Source organism: Aquarana catesbeiana, linkage group LG07, assembly GCF_042186555.1.
Source record: "Aquarana catesbeiana isolate 2022-GZ linkage group LG07, ASM4218655v1, whole genome shotgun sequence".
Taxonomy (NCBI): Eukaryota; Metazoa; Chordata; class Amphibia; order Anura; family Ranidae; genus Aquarana; species Aquarana catesbeiana.
This window is the reverse complement of record NC_133330.1, coordinates 253,753,627-253,774,991: the sequence shown is the minus strand read 5'-3', so window position 1 is coordinate 253,774,991 and position 21,365 is coordinate 253,753,627. Positions and strand designations below refer to the sequence as shown.

Below are 21,365 nucleotides of genomic sequence, written 5' to 3'. Positions count from 1 at the left end.
GGACTCCAGTGGCAACCTGTGAAGCTCTGGTTAACTTCATGCCCAAGAGGGTTAAGGCAGTGCTGAAAATAAATGTAGCCACACAAAATATTGACACTTTTGGGCCCAATTTGGACATTTTCACTTAGGGGTGTACTCACTTTTGTTACTAGTTGTTTAGACATTAATGGCTGTGCGTTGAGTTATTTTTAGGGGACAGCAAATTTTCACTGTTATACAAGCTGTACACTCACTACTTTACATTGTAGCAAAGTGTCATTTCTTCAGTGTTGTCACATGAAAAGATATAATAAAATATTATAATATTATATATTATATATAATATAATACAAAAATGTGAGAGGTGTACTCACTTTTGTGAGATACTGTATGTATGTCTATAAAGAGCTACCTCTGGCAAGGTCCCTGTGAAGCAGGGACCTTGCCTGGGCCCAGTTTTTAAGGTGGTACGTACAGTCCCTCCAAACTCTGCATTCAGTTATAGAAGTCACTAGGCAGGTGGAAGTCTTTCTGTAGTCTCAGTGTCTGCTAGCAGTGATAAATCAATTGCAGCAACATCCTCTTACCAGTCCTGGTGATAAAGCAGACCTCAATACAGATCCACAGATGTTGGCATCATTAGCAGCTCTGCACCTGGGCGACTCTGGTCTCAGCACACAGGTCCGCAGCTTGTAGCAGGCAAATGGGCACACTGGAACAGAGGTGCACACTCTCCAGTCTCCATGCAGCAAGAGGAAGTTTTCTTTCTAAAGCCCAGGTGAAAAACTGCTCCTTTCCCCTCCTGTAAAGAGTCTATATCTGGGAATTGTAATCCATCACTCCTTTACACTTATGCAAGATCCTCTTCCCGGGGCAACATTTACCACAGTTTCGATGTGGCCTTCAAAGTCTCCCAGGTCCTTCATGCCCACCTCCTCCCTCTGTTGGATGGATGCTGAACGGAAAGACAGTATAGGAGTCTTATATACTGTAGGTACACAATGCAGCTGCAGCACAGTGTCTTTATAGCTGCCCCCTCCTGCCAGCTAAGCACCTATTAGTGCATAAGGATCACTTTACCAGGACATCTGCATGAATGGATGGTGGTAATTTTTAGTTTTATTTTAACTATAGACATGTCGTATCCATCAGATTGCTCCACCAGAATAGGCAGATCTGATAAATCGTACTTATCAGTAAACAAAAACAAACTGAAATTACAGCAATTACATAAACTGCATCATTTCATAAAATTGGCATTTTATCTTTTTTTACTATATACATAACAATCAGCTACCTGAATAAACAGTAGTAAAAGTGACAGTATAAATATATCGTACAGGTCTTTTCTGTGAACGTATAAAACAACCAGAGCAACTAACACTTCAGTGACCATTTAAAAAAATGGACTGGCGGTGGTTGGTTACTGTGATCATCACACTTCCAACATTTTCCTCTTCAAAAAATTCCATGGTTACACTTAAAGATGGTGGCTATGACAATATCATAACTGCAATTCACCCAGGACTGCCTGAAAATGCTCAACTGATACAGCAAATCAAGGTAAACTTCAACTTCCAATATGTAGTACAATTGTAGTACAATTCTGTAGTCTGTATAAAAATTAGCAAATACTACATTGAGATTGTCGCATGTGCTTTGTCGTAACAGAGTTGCCAACTCATTCTTTTCTTTATGAAACATACTAAATACATAGGTTCAGCGACATACTCAAAGTAGTGTTTCGATTTAATTAAAGGGTCAGGAGCTTTAGGGACTGGTATAAACTAGAGTTTGTGAGTTACTGAGGCCTTGCTCAATTTTTGAGTATATCGTTTCAGCTAGATAGCTCAAGATCTACTTACCATTTTGATTTGCAGATTTTACTAAAGTATGCCTTTGCTTATATTTTTTTTTTAGTCATACATTTAGTTTGTGTCTAAGTTAGTTACAATTTATATTTAAAGAGTCATTCTACCCAACACTGATATTTCAGTTTTTTTGTGCATGCTGAAGTAATTTATGTTTCTTCTCTTGGGAAAGAGACAAGTACTGTCCGTGATACTTTTTATATTTACACTAACATACAATTTTTCAGAACAAGCTTTTGGGGTATGTTTCCTTCTTCAAGGTCCCAGCAGTACTGCTAGATAGATTGCTAGGATGGTTAGATATATTTTGGCTCCTATGTAATCAGTGGAGTCATTTGTGATTGCTTTCGGCTGTTCTGGACTTCACTGGCTGCAGGTATTTTTTTTTTAAGTTAATATTTTTTTATTTTTGAAAATTGCTATCATTATACATGACATTCGTACATGTTGTTTGATATATCAATACACATAAATTGTACATGCCCATTCTTACATTCGTGCACTATTTCATGTCAATCTTATATTTCCACTACTAAATCATATCCCAACCTTTTCCTTTCCCTTTTCCTCCCTCCCCCCCCCCCCCCTCTTACCTCCGTTTCTACAATCGTCTCCTGTTTCTTTCAATATCTTATTCACCACACTCATTTGTCCCTTTCTTCCCCCACAACCGATATTCTTTCTTATCTAATTATTTAATCGTTACTCCTTCGGGCCATTTTTTTCTGTTCCTTTCTGCCTTTCCCTCTCTCGCAATTCCCCCATATCTCTACATCTGAAGCCTTTCCACTACCAGTTGATGTGGTGCTAAGTCCGCGTCCCCCAGCCATGGTTGCCATATATTGTCGAATTTGCCCTTTTCTCTCCTGCGGCTATAGGCCCATTGCTTCCCTGTGGGTACCGTTGGTGCCATCCAGTACTTTGCAATAAGTTTTCTGGCTAAATACATCAATCTAGTTAACATATAGTACATTTCTCCCGGGAACGTTTCTACGTCTATGGCTCCAAGCAAGTACACTACCAGGTTTAGGGGGATGGGGGCTTGCGCTAGCCTAGTAATACACTGGCAGACTTCATCCCAATACCTATGTAGTTTTGGACACCTCCAGATTAGGTGTATGAAGTCCCCCTTGTGTACTCTACATTTAGGGCACAACGGGGAGTCTCTTCCTCCCCATTTATATAGCTGCGCTGATGTCCTATGGGCCCTATGTAAAATAAATAGTTGTGACAACCTATGGGATGCAGATACCGATACCACTGGAATAGATTTGAGTGCCATTTCCCTCTGTTTTTCATCTATCTCCCCTATGTCTTCTACCCATTTATTTCGACACTTTAACGAGCCATGGTCCTGAACCGAGGTCCGTAATTCCCTATATATTTTTGATATTAACCCTTTCCTCGTATCTGCTATTAAAACATCACTCAATAATGATGATGTTGATACTGTCAGGGAATGTGTTGTTTGTTGTGCCTGCAACGCGTGACGAAGTTGGAGATATTGATAAAAGCTCCTGGGGTTCAAATGAAATTCCCTACATAGTTGTTCATATGTCTTTAGCACCTCCCCCTCGTAGAGCTGTGCAAAGAACCGAATCCCCTTTTCTTTCCAGTGTGTAAAGCCTTGTAATTCCTGAACCTCAGTGTATCTTTTGTTATACCATATCGGGGTAAATGGGAGCACGCCCGTTATTTTCAGCGCTTGCTGGATCTCTCCCCATACCCTTTTAAGAAGGATACTTGTGGGTTCTAGGCCATTCATACTTGGTAAATCCATCTCCATATGGGAGGCTGCCTCTAATGCGGGGTCCGATATGGTCACCAATTTACATATAGGGTCCTCATTTCCTTCCCGTCCCCACCCTGCCATTTGTTGTAGCTGTGATGCCAGAAAATACATTTTAGGATGGGGTATTGTCAACCCTCCTCTGTCTTTTCCATATTGCAATGTATCTAGCCTGATCCTAGCTGCCTTTTTTTCCCATATCAGTTCCCTCATTAATGTGTCGATTTGCTTAAACCATTTTTTTGATATCCATATTGGTGAGTTATGGAAAACATACAGTTGCTGTGGGGCCCATACCATTTTTATTAAGTTTGCACGTCCTATAACTGATAATGGAAGCTTACACCAGCTATTGCATGTCTCTTTCTGTCTGGCGAGCAGTGGACCCAGGTTCAGCCGAAGGTACTCGGCCGGATCTGGGGGACACCGTCACTCCCAGGTACCTAAAACTATTAACTGTAACTATTTGTTCCGCCCTCTCTGGTAATTGATCCCTCAGCTGATCTAAGGGCATTAGAGTTACTTTTGGCCAGTTGATAGTGAAGCCTGAAAAGCTACCAAAGTCTCCCATTATCTCCATCACTGCCCGCAATGAGGAGGCTGTGTCGCCTAGATATATAAGTGCGTCATCTGCGTATAAGGATATTTTTTCTTCCCTCTGGTCAGGGGAGGGCTGGCAGCCTTAGGCCTGGGGGGCAAGTCCAGTCAAGTGGCCCATAGAACCGGTGGTGGCAAAGTGATGGATCGGAAAAACAGTCTCTAAGGTTTTTCATGATCACAAAGGTGTGTGTGTGTGTGTGTGTGTGTGTGGGGGGGGAGGGGGGGGTGGCAGGGAGGACAATGTGGCCCTCCAGGGCCTGTGGGGGACTTGTACTACCATGGCCTCTAGGAACTAAACTGAAAGCAAGTCCCTGTATGAATCCCTCAGAGCTGAGGACCTGACCCCCCCCTCTGCAACTAGTGACGAACTACAAGTCCCAGCATTAACCCCTGAGATCTAAGGATGTGTCCCCTTAGATCCCATGGGTTCATGCTGTGCCCTGTAGTCCTTCACTAATTGGGGGGGTGACACATCCTCAGCTCTGAGGGGTTTAAGCTGGGACAGTGGGACCTGTAGTCCTTCACTAGTGGGGGGAGGGGGCAGGGGTGTGTGACATGAGCTCTGAGGGGTTTATGCTGGGACCTTTAGTCCTTCACTTTTGGGGTGTCACATCCCCAAAAGTAAAGGACTACAAGTCCCAGCATGAACCCTGGCTGAGATTTAAGGATGTGATCTCCTCCTCTGCTGCCGGCTGAAGCTCCCATGACACACATATGTTCTAATTCATTCACTGCTCCCAATGTCACCTCAGGCAGCTTGACCAGAGGCTCTAATAGGCTTCAAAATAGGGTGGACTCGGAGCGCAGAGCATTGCGCTCAGAGCCCACCCGGGTGTTTTAGAAAAGCAAATGAATATTTGCTTTTCTAACACTGAACCGCCTCTCCGCCAATCAGGAAGAGCGGGTCTGATACCCGTCACCTGATTGGCTGAAAGGACAGGCGCTCCTATTGGATGTCTAGCAGGAGGAAAAGCACGGAGTAAGCATAGAGAACACAGGAGCTGCTGCCTGTCCCACAGCTCCCCGACATCACTCGCTGCCTGACCCGCCACCAAGATGGGGGAAGTGCCAGTCAGACAGCGGGCGAGGTGGGGTGCTGGTTAAATGCTGATGGGGGGTAACATTGGATGCATTTGATAGGCACAGTGGCTGCATTTAATGCCCCCCCCCAAAAAACATTTTGAGCACCAGCCACCACTGACAGAGAGAGACATCGCTTCCAAATTGTCCATGCACAGAGAGACCACTAAGGAAAATTGCTTGATTCCTTTATCAACATAGTAAAGCCTTGTACACACCACTAGTTTTTTTTTTTTTTTTTTTTTGCTCAATCCAGCGAGTTGAACAAAAAAAAAACAAAAACTGACAGCTCTGGTTGGAGCCGCTGAGCATGAGCAAAAGTGACCTGAGCATTGATCACTTTTCAGCAGAGTGGCAGTGGCTGCTGCAAGTGTGTACAAGCCTTTGGACACACACTGGTGTGCTGCGGTTTGGCCGCAGTGCTTATGTACAGTTTTTCTTAGCCACAGTCTCATAGGCTTCTTTTAGGTTGTGCGTTTTATGCTGCAGTTTTTTTTTTTATAGCGCACCAAAGATGCAGCTGTTTTTGTGCACTTTCAGAAAATGCAGCAAAAATGTCCAAACTAAGAGAAGTCTATGGGACATGCAGGAAGACAGTGAGATCACCATCCCTGCAGCAGACCAGTGTGAGCCCACATCATAGTACATAGGAGCAGGTACTGTACACAGGCTGCTGAAAGAAATGTCCTTATCTGCAGAGAGAGGAGGGGAGAGGAATTTAGGAGAGAGAAGGGAGAGAGCCTGGTCACAGATCACTCACTTGAAAGGAAGGACTCAGCAGGCAGAAGGCTCAGTTATCAGATTCCAGAGCATCCCATACAGAACTCAGACATCACAGTTTGAACGTTCCCGCCCACACGTTCTATTCACAGAAGCAGCACACAGGCTGCCCGGAGTGTGGGGCGGGCACAGTGAGAGAGGGGGCTGGAGGAGGCAGAGCGGATCCACCCTCTTCTATTCAGCTGTGCTCTGAAGGGACACAGAACTGTCAGCTCAGAAGCCGGGGACAGCACTGTGACAGGACAGATGTCCGGTCACAGCACAAACGTTCCTGCAGCTTCTGGGCTGTTATCCAGCCCTGCCAGCCTCCCTCTGGAGTCACCCGAGCAGTAATACTTGGCCAACTGCACATGCTCAGTTCCCAGCTGGCAGCACATCGGCCTTTTCACAGGGAATCAGAGCGGCCTGGGGGGAAATTGCATCCCTGCCCCCCGGCCCAGCCCGCCCCTGCCTCTGGTGCCTACGAAACCCCACCACCTCTGGTGCGTTACGAATCAATATGGCCAGGGGCTCTATCACCAGGGCGAACAGCAATGGAGACAATGGGCAACCCTGTCTGGTACCTCTGTGTAATTCAAATGCAGAGGAAAGGTTATTGTTAATGCGTAGCCTGGCTCTAGGTTTAGAGTAAAGCACCTTTACCCACGATATGAATTTGCTTCCCATTCCAAATCTTTCCAATATTTCCAGGAGGTAGGGCCACTCCACACTATCAAACGCCTTTGCGGTGTCCAGTGACAGGATGGCCCCACCCCCCCGGATTGTCCACCGGCACCTGTAGGTTTATATATAGCCTCCTTATATTATCGGCCGTGGAACGAGTGGGTATAAAGCCAGACTGATCGCAGTGAACCAGCTTGCCGATAACTTGGGATAGCCTCTTAGCCAGAACACTGGCAAAAAGCTTAACATCAGCATTTAATAGAGATATTGGGCGATAAAAGTCCAATAGAAGTCTGTCTTTTCCTGGCTTTAGAAGTACTGTTATTATTGCCTCTTGCATGCTATCTGGCAAGCTGCCCACTTCCCCAGCCTCCATTATAGCCTGCAACAGTGATGGTAAAAGGTCCTCCCTGTAATGAGAGTATACCTCCACCGGTATCCCATCTGGGCCTGGGGATTTATGGTGCATTGCCCCTCCAATACCTCTGTTAATTCAGCTAATGTAATTGGAAGGTTCAAGATTTCCCTGTCCACCTCCGTTAACCACGGAAACGGACAGGTTTGTAGAAACCGCGCCAGATCAGATGGAATATAACTAGTTTTACTAGAGTACAAATCCTTATAGAACCACTGAAAGCTTTTTAAGGTGTCTGAACTAAGGGTCTGCTTCTCCCCAGATTCTGCCCTCACAGCTAAGATGTTGGTGGATTCCCGTTGCTCTCTAGCTATAAGGGCTAGAAGGCGGCCAGTATTTTCCCCCTCTTCGAAGTAACTTTGTTGCTGAAAATATCTCCTCTTCTCTGCTGCAGACAACCAAACCGAGTTATACACTGCTTGGGCCTCCTTCCAGGAGTCTTGGTTAGATTGTGACGGATACATTATTAAAGCCTGTTCTCTTTCTTTCACTTCATCCCGATCCCTATTCTCCCATTCCCTGGACCGAGTTTTAATTCCTGCGATTTCTTTAATGAGACATCCCCTTAAGAATGCCTTGAGTGTGTCCCATACTACCGCTGCACTGGCAGATCCCCTATTAAATTGAAAAAATTCCCGTAATGCCCCTCTCATTCTATCCGCCAGCGGGAACAGAGTTAACCAAAAAGGGTTCACTTTCCACAATGGGCGACCTGGCGTTCCAGTAACGTCCAGCCGTACCCAAAATGGAGAGTGGTCAGATAGTAGGCGCGGCTCGTATGCCGAGTCCACCACCCTCTGCATAAGTACCTCATTCCCCAATCCAAGGTCAATACGGGAAAAACCGTCATGTGTTGCAGAGTAGCATGAATAACATTTGTCCTCTTCGTGCCTCTCTCTCCATACATCACGAAGTCTCAGTTCCAAAAGCAAGGCAGCAAAAGCCGTCTTGCCAGCTGTCTGTCTCACTCTTCTGGGTGTCAAGGACATTCTATCCTGGGAGTTATCCAGGATATTATTGTAGTCTCCCAATGCTAATACTGGGACATCCGGATGTATGGCCATAAATTGCGATAGACTCCCAAGGGGGGCTGTTGAAAATGATGGGGGGATATATATTGAGGCGATAATACATATTAGTCCATTGAGTTTGCACAGCAGAAGAACAAATTTTCCCTCCTTGTCCACCCTCTGTTGTATGCACTCAAAGGAGACATCCGAGGAAACCATTACACTAACTCCCCTTGAGTATGAAGTGTGCATAGAATGGAACTGTATCGGATATCTCTGTGAGCGCAGAAGGTGGACAGAGTCGGGGCGCATATGCGTTTCTTGCAAACAGATTATCTGGGGTTTCTTTTTATCAAGATATTTAAACATTGCACTTCTCTTGTCTCTGTCCACCAATCCCCTCACGTTCCATGTCATTAACATTATACCCCTTTTCTTCCCATTAAACATAGAAAGGAACAAACCTAGTACTGTGCTTGTAAGACCAAGAATAACAACAGAAAAAATGAATCAAAGTACATTTATCCTTCTGGATTTTACCTGCCCCTAGGACCCTACCGGCATGTAATACATTTCTATGTACATTCCCCTTCTTTTCCCGCTTATCGGTAGTGAGACATAAAAAACATGTATGGCAAAGCTTGTGTTTACAATTTCTTCCACTATTCATCTGTGTTAAACCTCCCCCTCCCTCCCTTTCCCTACCTCCCCCCTCTCCCCTCACCCTCCTCCCTCTCCCGCCCGCCCACCCCCCCTTCCTCCCCCTCCCTCCCCCTCCCTCTTTGCCCAGCTGGGCCTACCCTAGGGGCTTTGTTTCTGACCTCCCAACTACACTCATTCCCCAAATCCTCCCCTTTACCATGTATCTCTTTACCCCCGTACTCCAGGGGTCCCTAACTCGCCCCCCTCTCTGACCACTTTTTAGTGCTGTTCATGTGCAATAATTTTTGTGCCTATAATTTAAATAAGTAGATATAAATTAACAAAATCGGTCAGTGATAAACAAAGAACTTAAATCACAAATGCATGTGAAAAAAAATGTATATGAAAAAGAGTCCAAAAAATATATAATGAGTCCACAGAGAAATAACAAGCACCCATCCAGGAAAGATGTGACAAAAAGTGCCAACCTTGTGGGAAGCATACAGTTTATAGAAGTTTTCTAAAGTTTAAAGTTTTCACCCCTTGACAAGCGGAGCAAAATCGATTGCTAAAGCTACTGGTCCCGCTTTGTACCCTTGGTTTTGGGAGACCATAATCCCTATGCTGGGCGAGACTGCCGTAATAGCAGTCATCGCCGTCCGGTAAGCAGATTCTACTTATACACTCCTTGGTGGATTATCTATTGGCACTTTTTGTCACATCTTTCCTGGATGGGTGCTTGTTATTTCTCTGTGGACTCATTATATATTTTTTTGGACTCTTTTTCATATACATTTTTTTTCACATGCATTTGTGATTTAAGTTCTTTGTTTATCACTGACCGATTTTGTTAATTTATATCTACTGATTGATGTGATGTCACTTGGTGGGACCTCATTTCTTTTTATGTCACTTATATATCTTTAGCGCTGCACTTTGCTGTTTACCATACTTTTAGGAGTCAGATACTGGACTTTTTAAGGTACTGGCAGCTTCTCTCTCCTACATTTGTTTTTTGTTTCTTTAGATCTGAGCGCAGCTTTGACTCTGTTTTGGGTTTTTATATATAATTTAAATAAATTTATCATACCGGCCCCGTTTTAATCTAATTAGTGTATGCCTATCCTTCTACTTTACTCTATTCCCATTTCTCTCCTTAGTGCTTCTATCAGTGTTTTAATTGTTATTATTTATTTATTATTTATTTATTTCATGTTTATTACTTTTAATTATTAATTATTATTATTATTTTCCCTCTCCCTCTCTCCCTTCCCTCTACCCCTGTGCCTTAAAAAAATTAACTTTTATATAAAACAAGCTGCAGACTCCAGGAAAAGAAAAAAAGAAGAGAAGAAAGAAAAAAAAAAAAAAGGGGAGAGAAACAAAAGAAACCCAAAAAGGGTCTAGTTAGTCTCTAGTCTCTTGTCCCCTGTATTCTGTGTTGTTTTCCTGTTGTCCTCCAGCCATTTTTCGACGCTCCATGGGGAATCAAAGAAGTGTATACCGTTTGTTGTAGATACTCTCATACGGGCAGGGTACAGAAATGCGTAGTCCATCTTGTTTTGCTGTAACGTACGTTTAATCAGCATAAATGCCACTCGACGTTTTTGAAGATCTGGAGAAAAGTCCTGATAGAATGAAATTTTTACCCCTTTGTAGAGAATTTCTCCCATTTCTCTTGCCATCCGGAGCAGTGACACTTTATCTCTGTAGTTAAACATTTTTAAAAGTATGGGTCTTGGGTACTCACTTCCCTGACGGGGTTTCAAGGGGACTCGATGGGCACGCTCGATAGCAAAAAAAGGAGAAAAAGATGCAGCCCCAAATGTCTCCTTAAACCATCCCTCCAGAAATTTTATGGGATCAGGTCCCTCGCTCCGTTCAGGCATGCCAATTACTCTTACATTATTTCTCCGATTTCTGTTTTCTAAGTCATCTATTTTGGCTGCCTGATTGTCTATTTGTTTCTTCATCTCAGTTATGTCTTGTCTGAGCAGAAATAACGCATCTTCGACTGTACTTAGTCTTTCCTCCAGGACTGTTGTTCTTTCCATCGTCTCTTTCAGCCTACCTCCCATCACTGCTAGTTCCTCCTTTATGCCTTTCAACTGGGTATCCAGACCAGTGATTGATTCCTTGCATGCAGTTATAGCGTATAGAAGGTCCCTCATTGTAGGCTCTTCCACTCCTCTACTATGTTCCCCCTTCATATTTGCCTCGGCTGTATTGGGGGGATTTTTGATTGCTGTGTCAACACTTATGATGTCAAGTTTTCCCTTTCCTTGCTCTTTTGTGGGCGGTGCTATCGTCGGGCTTGCCAATGCCGATGCCGGTCCGCTGCCTTGGCTTTTCCTAATCGCCGAGGCTCCTGTTTGAGCTTATTGTTGGGATTTTACTGGTGAGAGGGAGGTTCGAGCGAATCGCTCGAGCTTTGTTGCTGCCGCTGCGGCTTTTGCTTGGTTTGTCTGGCTTTTTGCTGAGCGTGTGACCTGGGCTCCTTCTTGTTGTGGCTGATGTTGTGGCTGGTTTTGTTTTGCTTTTTCCTCTGCTGCCCGTTTCCCAGCCATAGTATTATGTCAGGGGGAAAAAAAAAAAATCTTTCACTTTTTTCCCTTTTTTTTAAATGGGTAAATTAGGAGGGGGGAGCTGGGTGTGGAGGACTAGGACAAGTTTTTCATTTATTGTCCAATACTGTGGCACCAATTTGCAGTGGTTGAGCCTCCAGACCTCAACCTTTCTTGTATTGATTAGACTGCAATTAAAGCTATCCCATGCTGCTGGTTTTAATTTAAAATAATGGAAAGTAAAAATCTCACAGCACACCTATAGTTCCACACAACCAGCTTAGCAGTGGATAGAATGATAGGTAGACGAGTAGATAGTATAATTCAAATTTACGGCTAGTGTTATTAAAATAGTCTTCGAGGCACCGTTCCACTGGTTCTATTAGTTCTATTGTTATTAAGACTGCCCCATAAACCAGCTACCTGTCCGTCTCCCACACTGGACTGGGGCTGTTTTTATATTTTTGTGTTTTAAATACAACGTCCTTAGCACTAACAACTGGTAAAACAACAGTTTCAGCTTAGCCAAAATTTCATATAGCAAGCTCAGTTCAGTTTAGTTCTAGTTTCTCCAATTGAGAGCAAAAAGCATATATGGCAGATATGGCGGGAGATGATAGAAGGAAGGGCTTTCACCTGTATCTGGCTTCCTCACGCTCATCCCCAGAGTGAAGGCACACAGCGTTGCCACTTTACTTTCATCGGCCGCTCACCGCTCCACTCACCGCCATCGCTGCTGCTGAGGCCAGTCTCTTCGTTAGCTGCTGACAGGCGGGGGGGGGCCTCTCACGCCGCCCCTATGGTCCAGTCCTCCGAGCCCACTCACCGCCACACACGCCGACACTACTGCTACTAAAGACGGTCTCCTCGATGGCCGCTGACAGGCAGGCGGGGCCTCTCACGCCGCCCCTTTGGTCCCATCCTCCGAGCCCGCGCCCGCGCTGGAGCCAGGTATATGCAGGAACACAGATCTCTAAGGCACAATTCAGCCCAGTTCGGCTGCACTCTCCAACCGCCGGCCAGCCTGCATCCCCTCGGCCAGTATCTTAGCTGGTCAGAGCGGAGGGAGTCTCACACACACCCTCTCACTCCCGCATCCGGTCACGCCCCCCACTGGCTGCAGGTTTGATTGTTTCCCCCTGCATTCTGGAGGATTCTAGGATGTAGTGGGACGGAAATTGCAAATCAGCAGCCTGAATGTTTTGTTTTCTCCGCCTGTCCCTGGGGGAAAATGCCCAGTAGGAGGCTGTGGGGTACATCAACAGTCTAGGGCCTGGGACAGCCTGTTCTTGCTGAAGCTCCCAGCTCAGCTGAAATTCTGCATGTGGTCATCAAGGTCCCAGCTGAGTTAAACTTAAAGATTCTAATTCTGAGAATCTTTGGAGCTATTTGAGGGATTTCACTGAGCATCTGGTCTGGAGAGCTTGCTGGTGAATGTCTGGTTGATATTGGAAGGAGACATCCAAGTATCCGGGGACATTGTGAGTACAGACCTGAGTTTAGGATTCTAGTAACTGTTTTCCATTTCCCTTGTGCACATGTACCAGTGGTTGCTTGGACTGGGACAATTCTAACAGTCTTAATGCTGGCTATTCCTGCTGTAAAGGCTGTTCTAAGAAGCATAGAAATAGTGTCATCTTGTTACTGCAGTGTTGTTAGAGTATCCCATAGCTACTTGCACCCCACTCAAGTTTATTCAGCAATAAAACCACAAAAAGACAACCCCCTAGACTGATCTTTGAGCCAGAGTGAGTGAATGTTACTGTCTGCCTGGCTACATCTGCACTAATCTGGGAGAAGAACCTGTGGCAATTAGCAGCCCCCTCCGGGGTTAGCACTACACCACATTGTGGTTTTAATTTGCTAGTAATCACACTAAGTAATCATACAAAAAAGGGGTAGAGTTCATATAAAAATAAAACATTATTTAAACCCGCCATGAACATCATGAAATCGAAATAGTATATGACATGACTATAAGCTGCTTCCTTTTATTTGCTTTAAAGCACAGCATTTTATGTATATATGTTTACTTACAATCCATTTAAGATATATTTACCATTAATTATTTATTTCAGCTCGAAAGCAAGGCATCAATCCTTAAACCAAGAGACTGTTTGAATGGCAGCATATTCATTGACAACACAATAGGAAATGATACTTTCTTTGTAGTAACTTGGGAAAGTGCATTACTAAATATTAGTCTACAAGATCCCACAGGATGTATATATACTGCAGTAAATTTCACCAATGATGCAGTCTCTAGATCATCAAGGCTTGAAATTCCAGGAACAGCAGAGGTAAGCTATAAGTGTAAAGTATGTCTTTATATCTAAGCTCCCATTCACACCGGTGCGACTTGTCATGCAATTTGACAGTTCCAAATCGCATGACGTCGCACCCTATTGTTGGCAATGAAACTTTAAATCGGTGCGACTCCGACTTTGCGATGCTGCACCAATTTGAAAAAAATGTTCCTGCACTATTTTTGGCGATTTCAGGTGCAACTTGACTCTCTTCTCCACTTGGCGGCGCGGGCTGTGCTCTCTCTCCCCCTCCTCCTTTCTGCTAGTGCAGCTCCTGTGTGTCTGTGAACACCACTGCCCACTTAATACAGGAGTGCTGCACTGTCAGGAAGGTTGAGGGGGAGTGAGGACACAGCCAGCACCACGTCCTGGCTCTCTCCTCCTCTCCTTGCTGCTCTTAACGCTGAGTTGACAGAAGTAGTGATGCCGTTGTCACTACTTCTGTAAGCCTTGTAACAGAAGGAAAGTGCCCCCATCCCTACAGTAAACCGTTGCACCCAGGGCAGCTGCCCCTCCCTCCCACCTCTTGTCCCGTTCCTGCTTGACACCATGGTATGGCTTAGTTATACAGTATATCATACAATCAGGGGCATACACAGGCATTCCATAAATTACATTTTATTCCTATATGGAGCAAAGGGTGTCTTTTGCACATGTAGCTGGTATAAAACAAAGTCTTTATTTTGATGGAAAACTATGTGCAAATAAGATAGGGAGACAGTCGTCTGGTTGGTTGACTTTTCATTTAGTGTAATTGTAGTAGTAGACTGAGATCAGCATCACCTGGTGAGAAGTAATTTCCCACTACACATGTAACAGTACATATGTCCTCTGACTTTGTGAGTGACACTATTGTCTCTATTAGGCTTTGTTTCCACTAGTGCAATTTGTCATGCGACTTTGGACACATTAAGTCGCATGACAAGTCACAGCCCATTAATTTCAATGGCACCTGTTCCAATCAATGGGACTTTGAAAATCAACAACATTGAAAAGGTTCCTGCACTACTTTGCGACTTTGATCCAGAGAGTGTAAAGTTGGATCAAAGCTGCACTCAAAGTTGCACTCCAAAGTCACACTCTAAATCGTGCAATTTCGGGGTTGCAATAGTGGAAACATAGACTTAGGGTTGTTGTTAAGGTCCGGAAAGACATCCAGGGCACCCACAGACATCTCATCTATAGTGAAAGGTTGTGAAATGCCACAGTGACCAAGGCTCTTTTTCTGTTTTCTCTATCTCTTCTCTTTTCCCTCTATTTGTACTCTTTACCGTTTTTTTTTAACCTTATAGTGTAAGTGTTGATAGATAGTGTGACGGGAGTCATTTTGGGCGTGGGGTTGGTGGAACCCACAATCCCTTGGAGAGGTTGGGAAACCCTTGCTTCAGCTCCCCATGCACCTTCTATGTCTAATGCCACGTACACACGACCGGACTTTACGGCATACTTGGTCTGACGGACCGGAGTCCGTCGGACAATTCGATCGTGTGTGGGCTCCAGTGGACTTTTTTTTCCCAAAAGTTCGACGGACCTAGAAATGAAACATGTTTCAAATCTTTCTGACGCACTCGAGTCTGGTCGAAAAGTCCGCTCGTCTGTATGCTAGTCTGATGGACAAAAACCGACGCTAGGGCAGCTATTGGCTACTGGCTATGAACTTCCTTGTTTTATTTCGGTCATACGTCATCACGTACGAATCCATCGGACTTTGGTTGATCGTGTGCAGGCAAATCCGTTCATTCGGAAAGTCCGTCGGAAAGTCAGTTGAAAAGTCTGCCGTAAAGTCCGCTCGTGGGTACGCGGAGTAAGTCTTCCTGTGTCTACTAGGGGAACAGGTTGACCAAGAAAATAATGGACATTAAGAATGTGGCTTGGATTACTTAAAATGGAACAGTATTATTTATTCACAATATCTCCCAGCAAATATTCAAGGACTATTCCTGGTTTGTTTGATTCTGAACTATACATGTTAATTGAAAGAGCTGGTCACCTTGGCCTCTGTAGCCGGACAGCCTGCTAATTCTGGGAGCGCCTGCTTTTGTGTAAAGGTGTCCTGTGTTTATATTTATGATAATGTGTGTTGTGTCTTCTGAGCTAAAAGATGACAAGTCTGCCCTGAAAGGCAACGACACCATGGCAGTGACGCTCTATACGTCACGGATGATGCGCCATGTCAGCGCAATCGAACCATACACTATGAGGACAGTGGGGGTTACTTCTATGTGAGGAATCAGGACGGTGAGCTAAGACGGCTTTACTATGATACAGTGCCACCAGTGGTACTGACACAGTGATGTTCCCTGGACTTCAGTTTGACTTCTGAGCACCCTGGATGACCGGATCTGTACAGTACAGGACTCCCTCACAGATGGGCTCTCACGGAGATGCCTGGGATACCTGACGGACACTAGAGACTCCTGCATAAATGGTTGGGTGAGCGGACCATTGGTCCTTTGACTGTCTAAATCACTGTATAACTACTCCTGTCCTGACCTGTAGATAACCTCAAACCACTGCTCTTTTTCTAAACCTCTCACTGGGCTATCTCTACCAATATGGCTTGGCTTGAAGCTGAAGATAAATACTACTGATTGGTAGTGGTTACATGCCATCCTCTTCAGTGCACCTGTCTGCTGGACAATAGTCAAATATAGCCAAACTCAGTGGTAGTGGCTTCATAGGGTCAACTACCCAGTGTGTGGGACCTGCCATATTTACACCCCCATATCCCCCAGCCGGGGGCCCGACGGTTATTAGGGGCGATATATGCACGTTTTCTGATGGTGCTTGTCACCGGTATCTATGTACTTATCTAATTGCTACCTTTTGTACCTTATATTATTACCTAATTTGGAGTCTATAGTGTGTGCTTGATGCATGTTGTGACGCAGTTGCTTTCAATTAGACAACGTTGTCTTATTTTATATTAGTCTAGGTGTGGGTGGTGGGTGGCTAGTTTTTGTATTTTCAGTGTATTTTTTTCTACAATTGTGCAACAAAATTTCCCTTAACAAGCAGCTTGGTCCGCCCGTGACTTCTTTCTCAGGGGGTCCTCTTTTCCCCTGGACCTATATTTTTGCTAGAGTTCTAATGCCGCGTACACACGAGCGGAATTTCCGACAGAAAGAGTCCGATGGGAGCTTTTCATTGTATATTCCGTGTGTATGTCCCATCTGACCTTTTCTGTTGAAAATTCAGACGGACTTAGATAGAGAACATGTTCTATATTTTTCCAAAGGAACAAATTACTATCGGAAAAACCGCTATGCTGTTCCGACGCACCAAAAACTACGCATGCTCTGAAGCAAGTACAAGACGGAAGCTATTGGCTATTGAACTTACGTTTTCTAGTCCTGTTGTACGTGTTGTACGTCACCGCGTTCTGGACAGTTGGAATTTGGTGTGACTGTGTGTATGCTTGAGCGGAATTTCCTTCGGAACTCTGTCGTAATAACCTTCAGAGTTTGTTCCGACGGCAAAACCGGTCGTGTGTACAGGGCTTTAGTCTCGGAGACCGCACCATAACTGGTGAGTCTGCAATTCTAGGGATGCTGTACCTGCTATGCACGACTACCTGATGGTGCAGCACCTATATAATAGTGAGTTGATGGTTTCCATTTTTTGCAGGCCTCTGTGTCACCTGGGCTGGTTAAATGGTTACTTAATTAGCTCATATTAACTTATGTTTTTGGTTACAGTTGTATTGTTAGGACAATCTGATCAGGAGGGGGGAATGTTCTTCTCAAATGTATAAAAGCCTGTATTTCCATGTTCAAGATGTGTAACTGAGCTAGCCTCGCCTGGTTTTTAGTTACAATATGTGGCTGTAATATTTAATATCTGATGTTCAGACTGGAGGAGGCTGTATACTGACGGAAGCACTCAAGCAGAGTGCGATGGGGATCCGTTACAGATAGATAGATAGTCTGTCTGTCTGTCTGTCTATCTAGCTGCTGTTTTGCTATATTAGCAGAATTAAAAATGTATGTATTTTTAAAATGCATTTTAAGTCTAACACTAGAAGATGAACAGCATGCAATAATTTCTGTGTTAGTAGTATTGTAGGTCTCTGCAGCTACAGTCCCCTAGCCACTTCAAGACCTCAATACATATATATAAATTGTGACTTTGAAGTGGTTTACCGGGATTATGGCTGAAGATATCGGTCATAACCCCGGTATTGTTTTTTTCAGCCGACGGCGGGCCTTCTCATAAAACCATTCTGAGCGGCTCATGAGTGCTTTTAGAAGCGGCAGGAGGGGACTCCCCCCCTGTCTGCTTACCAGTGTCTCTCGAGTTTTCCCCGGCTTGCCCAAGAAATGATCCGGTGTGGCCAGCTGGTCCCAGAGGCAATCAAAGAGTAGATCATCTTTGATCAACTCTATGGCCTTGGTGGACCGGAGCAACGTCATGACATCTCTTCTGGTCCAGGCTGGAAGTAAATTATTATTATTTTTTTAAAGCAAAATAGCAAACATTTTTTTTCTCTTTTAACGGAAATAAGAGATTTGGGGTATTTTTGACCCCAGATCTCTCCATAAAGAGGACCTGTCACCCTTATTTCTATTACAAGGGATGTTTACATTTCTTGTAATAGGAATAAAAGTGCTCAAAAATGTTTTTTTGAAGGGACAGTGTAAAAATAAAAAGGAAAAAGATCATCCCTCTGTGCTTGCGCGCAGAAGCGAATGCATGCGTAAGTCGCGCACAAATATGTAAACGGTATTAGCACCACACATGTGAGGTATCGCTGCAAATGTTAGAGTGAGAGCAATAATTCTAGTGCTAGACCTCCTCTGTAACTCTAAACAGGTACCATTTAAACATATTTAAAGCGTAACCTGTGGAGATTTTTATGTTTGTCGCCATTCTACAAACATTTTAAAGTGTGACATGTTAGGTATCTATTTACTTGACATAACATCATCTTTCACATTTTACAAATAAAATGGGGTGTTTATATTGTTTTGTTTTTTTCTTTATAATTTTTCTTTATAATTCAAGTGTATTTTCCCTCCAAAAATTGCGTTTGCAAAACTGCTGCACAAATACCGTGAAACATAAAAAATTGCAATGATCGCCATTTTATACCCTAAGGTCTCTGCTAAAAAAAAATGTATACTGTTTCAGGGTTATAGGTAATTTTCTAGAAAAAAATACTAATTTAAGCTTGAAAAACAAAAAGTGCCAGAAAAATCCTGGTCTTAAAGTGGCTAGACCAGGGGTGTCCAAACTTTTTTCAAAGAGTGCCAGATTTGAATGATTTGATGAAGTGAACATGCATGAGGGCCGACCATTTTGCCTGACATTCTTTAAACCATTAAAATGAAATGCAAATTAACTAATACACTGCCCTACACTATTTGGATATATATATCTTTTGTGGTCCCCAACGAATCCCCGAGCGCCGCTCAGGACTAAGGATGAGCTTGGGCGTGTTATTTGGATATACCGTATTTATCTGCATATAACACGCACCTTCACTTTCGGAGGGAAGTTTCAGGAAAAAAAACTTAAATTTCAAAAAAAGAACTGTGAAGCAAAATAAGGGTCAGTGCCCCTCAATGCAGCCTAATCAGTGCCCATCTGCAACCTCACTATTGCCATAAATGCAGCCTCTGAATGCAGCCTCACCATTGCCATGAATGCAGCCTCTGAATGCAGCCTCACCGCTGACATGAATGCAGCCTCACCATTGCCATCAGTGCAGCCTGATCTATGCCCATATGCAGCCTCGGAGGGAACAGGGGGGGGTGGGATGAGCGCCAACCGGTTACATACAGGAGAATCTCCTGTTTACTCGAAGGCCTCTTTTATACAAAGTCCCGCCTTCTATGATAGAACAGATGTCCAATGCCAGCCCAGGAGACTGGACTTCCTATTACAGAGGCCGCCGAGTAAACAGGACAGGAGATTCTCATGTATGTAATCTGACGAGACTAGTCCCGCCCCCTCCCTGTCCCCTCTGAGGAACAATAAATAGAGTAGATATCTTTTGTGCCCCCCTGAACGAATCCGGGAACGGTGTTTGTGGATTCGTCAGAGGCCACAAAACATATATTTATACAAATTACCAGTGGGGCCGTATGAAACCAAAACAGGGGCCAGCAATTAGCCCATGGGCCGGACTTTGGACATGCCTGGGCTATACCCAAAGCAGTTAGCACTCTAAAGCTCTTTTGAAGGTAGTAACTGCATACCTGGAGCCCAGGGCACTTGGCAAAGGCCAGAAGCCAGTGACCTCAAAACTAGAGAATAGCAATTCCCCTGGTTTTCCACCTGCAAAGTGAGGCTGCAGTCATGCTCTACTCTTTTCATGAGGTAATAAATAAAAAAGGATAAAAAAGAAAAAGAATTGCGCTAGGTGCGTAAATACGTGAAGTGAAAAAATATAAAAAATATATAAAATAATTAATGAAAACAATAAAAAAAACTTTGAAGAATATCCTGCAGCTGAACACTATAACCCCGATATGAGGGCACACAAATAGAAATATAAAATACGAGTGCAGCGCTAGATAAATGCCACAAATAATGAATTGTGTAAAATAACAATTATAAAATTGTGGAATTGTACAATTATTTATAATAGCAACAAGTGCAATAGTGCCAATCAATAGAGATGAAAATCAAGTGCAAATGAAATTAATAATCTAAAAGTCCATAAAAAATGAAACAAATAGATAGTGCATGGCTGAAACACAAAACCACAAAAAATCGTGAAAAAAATTTAAAAAAATAGTTAATGAATGAAGACATCCAGATGGGAAATATTCAATGGGAGACCCTTGGTCTGGACTTTCGCCACCAGTGCTGCCCGTCACCTAAGAATAAACAGTGGAGGCTTACCAGAAAGCCTGCGACCGCCCTTATTCAAGAGGGTCAATACAGGCTTAGTAGATCAATCAGAAGACACAGAAACACTGTTGGGATCTCTTTAACTTCCTTCCAAGATAGCCAGTCAGCATTAGTGCAGAGCACCTAAACGGCACATTCCCGGGAGACTGTCCATTTTCCATTAGCGATAAGGCACTGATATCCTCGCTAATGGCAAATGGACGGTCTCCCAAGAATGTTACCGTTTAGGTGCTCTTCACTAATGCTGACCGGCTATCTTGGAAGGAAGTTAAAGAGATTCCAACAGTGTTTCTTTGTCTTCTGATTGATCTACTAAGCCTGTATTGACCCTCTTGAATATCTATTTGTTTCATTTTTTATGGACTTTTAGATTATTAATTTCATTTGCACTTGATTTTCACCTCTATTGATTGGCACTATTGCACTTGTTGCTATTATATATAATTGTACAATTCTACAATTGTATAATTGTTATTATATACAATTCATTATTTGTGGAATTTATCTAGCGCTGCACTTGTATTTTATATTTCTTTTCATGAGATGGCTCATAACCCAAAAGGGTTTTACTACACCATGAAGAGAAAAGAAAAGCAAAAGGCGCTTCTGTGTGTAGACTTTAAGGAATGTAGGATCAACTCACATTTTGTAGGTTAAAAACAGGCATCAAGATAGTCCTTTGAGTCCACACTCATGGTGGTGTAGCCGCTCATTTGGATCCAAGAGTCGGCTCAATGTGTAAAGGGAATACAGAAGCGAAGGCTGGAATGCTACTTGGAGCACAGCGGCAAGCGGGATGATTTTACAA

At 43.7% G+C, this 21,365-nt stretch overlaps 1 protein-coding gene across 2 annotated transcripts in view; it reads left to right on the top strand.

Annotated features, from left to right (window-relative positions):
• Positions 1-1,338: 1,338 nt before the first annotated feature.
• Positions 1,339-21,365, top strand: part of LOC141103527 (calcium-activated chloride channel regulator 1-like) — a 35,066-nt gene continuing 15,039 nt past the window's right edge. For both annotated transcript variants that reach the window (XM_073593208.1, XM_073593207.1), the window contains exons 1-2: positions 1,339-1,542; positions 13,472-13,693. In XM_073593208.1, the coding sequence (XP_073449309.1) occupies positions 1,384-1,542; positions 13,472-13,693 (381 nt within the window). In that variant the 5' untranslated portion in view covers positions 1,339-1,383. The remainder of the gene's footprint in view (positions 1,543-13,471; positions 13,694-21,365) is intronic.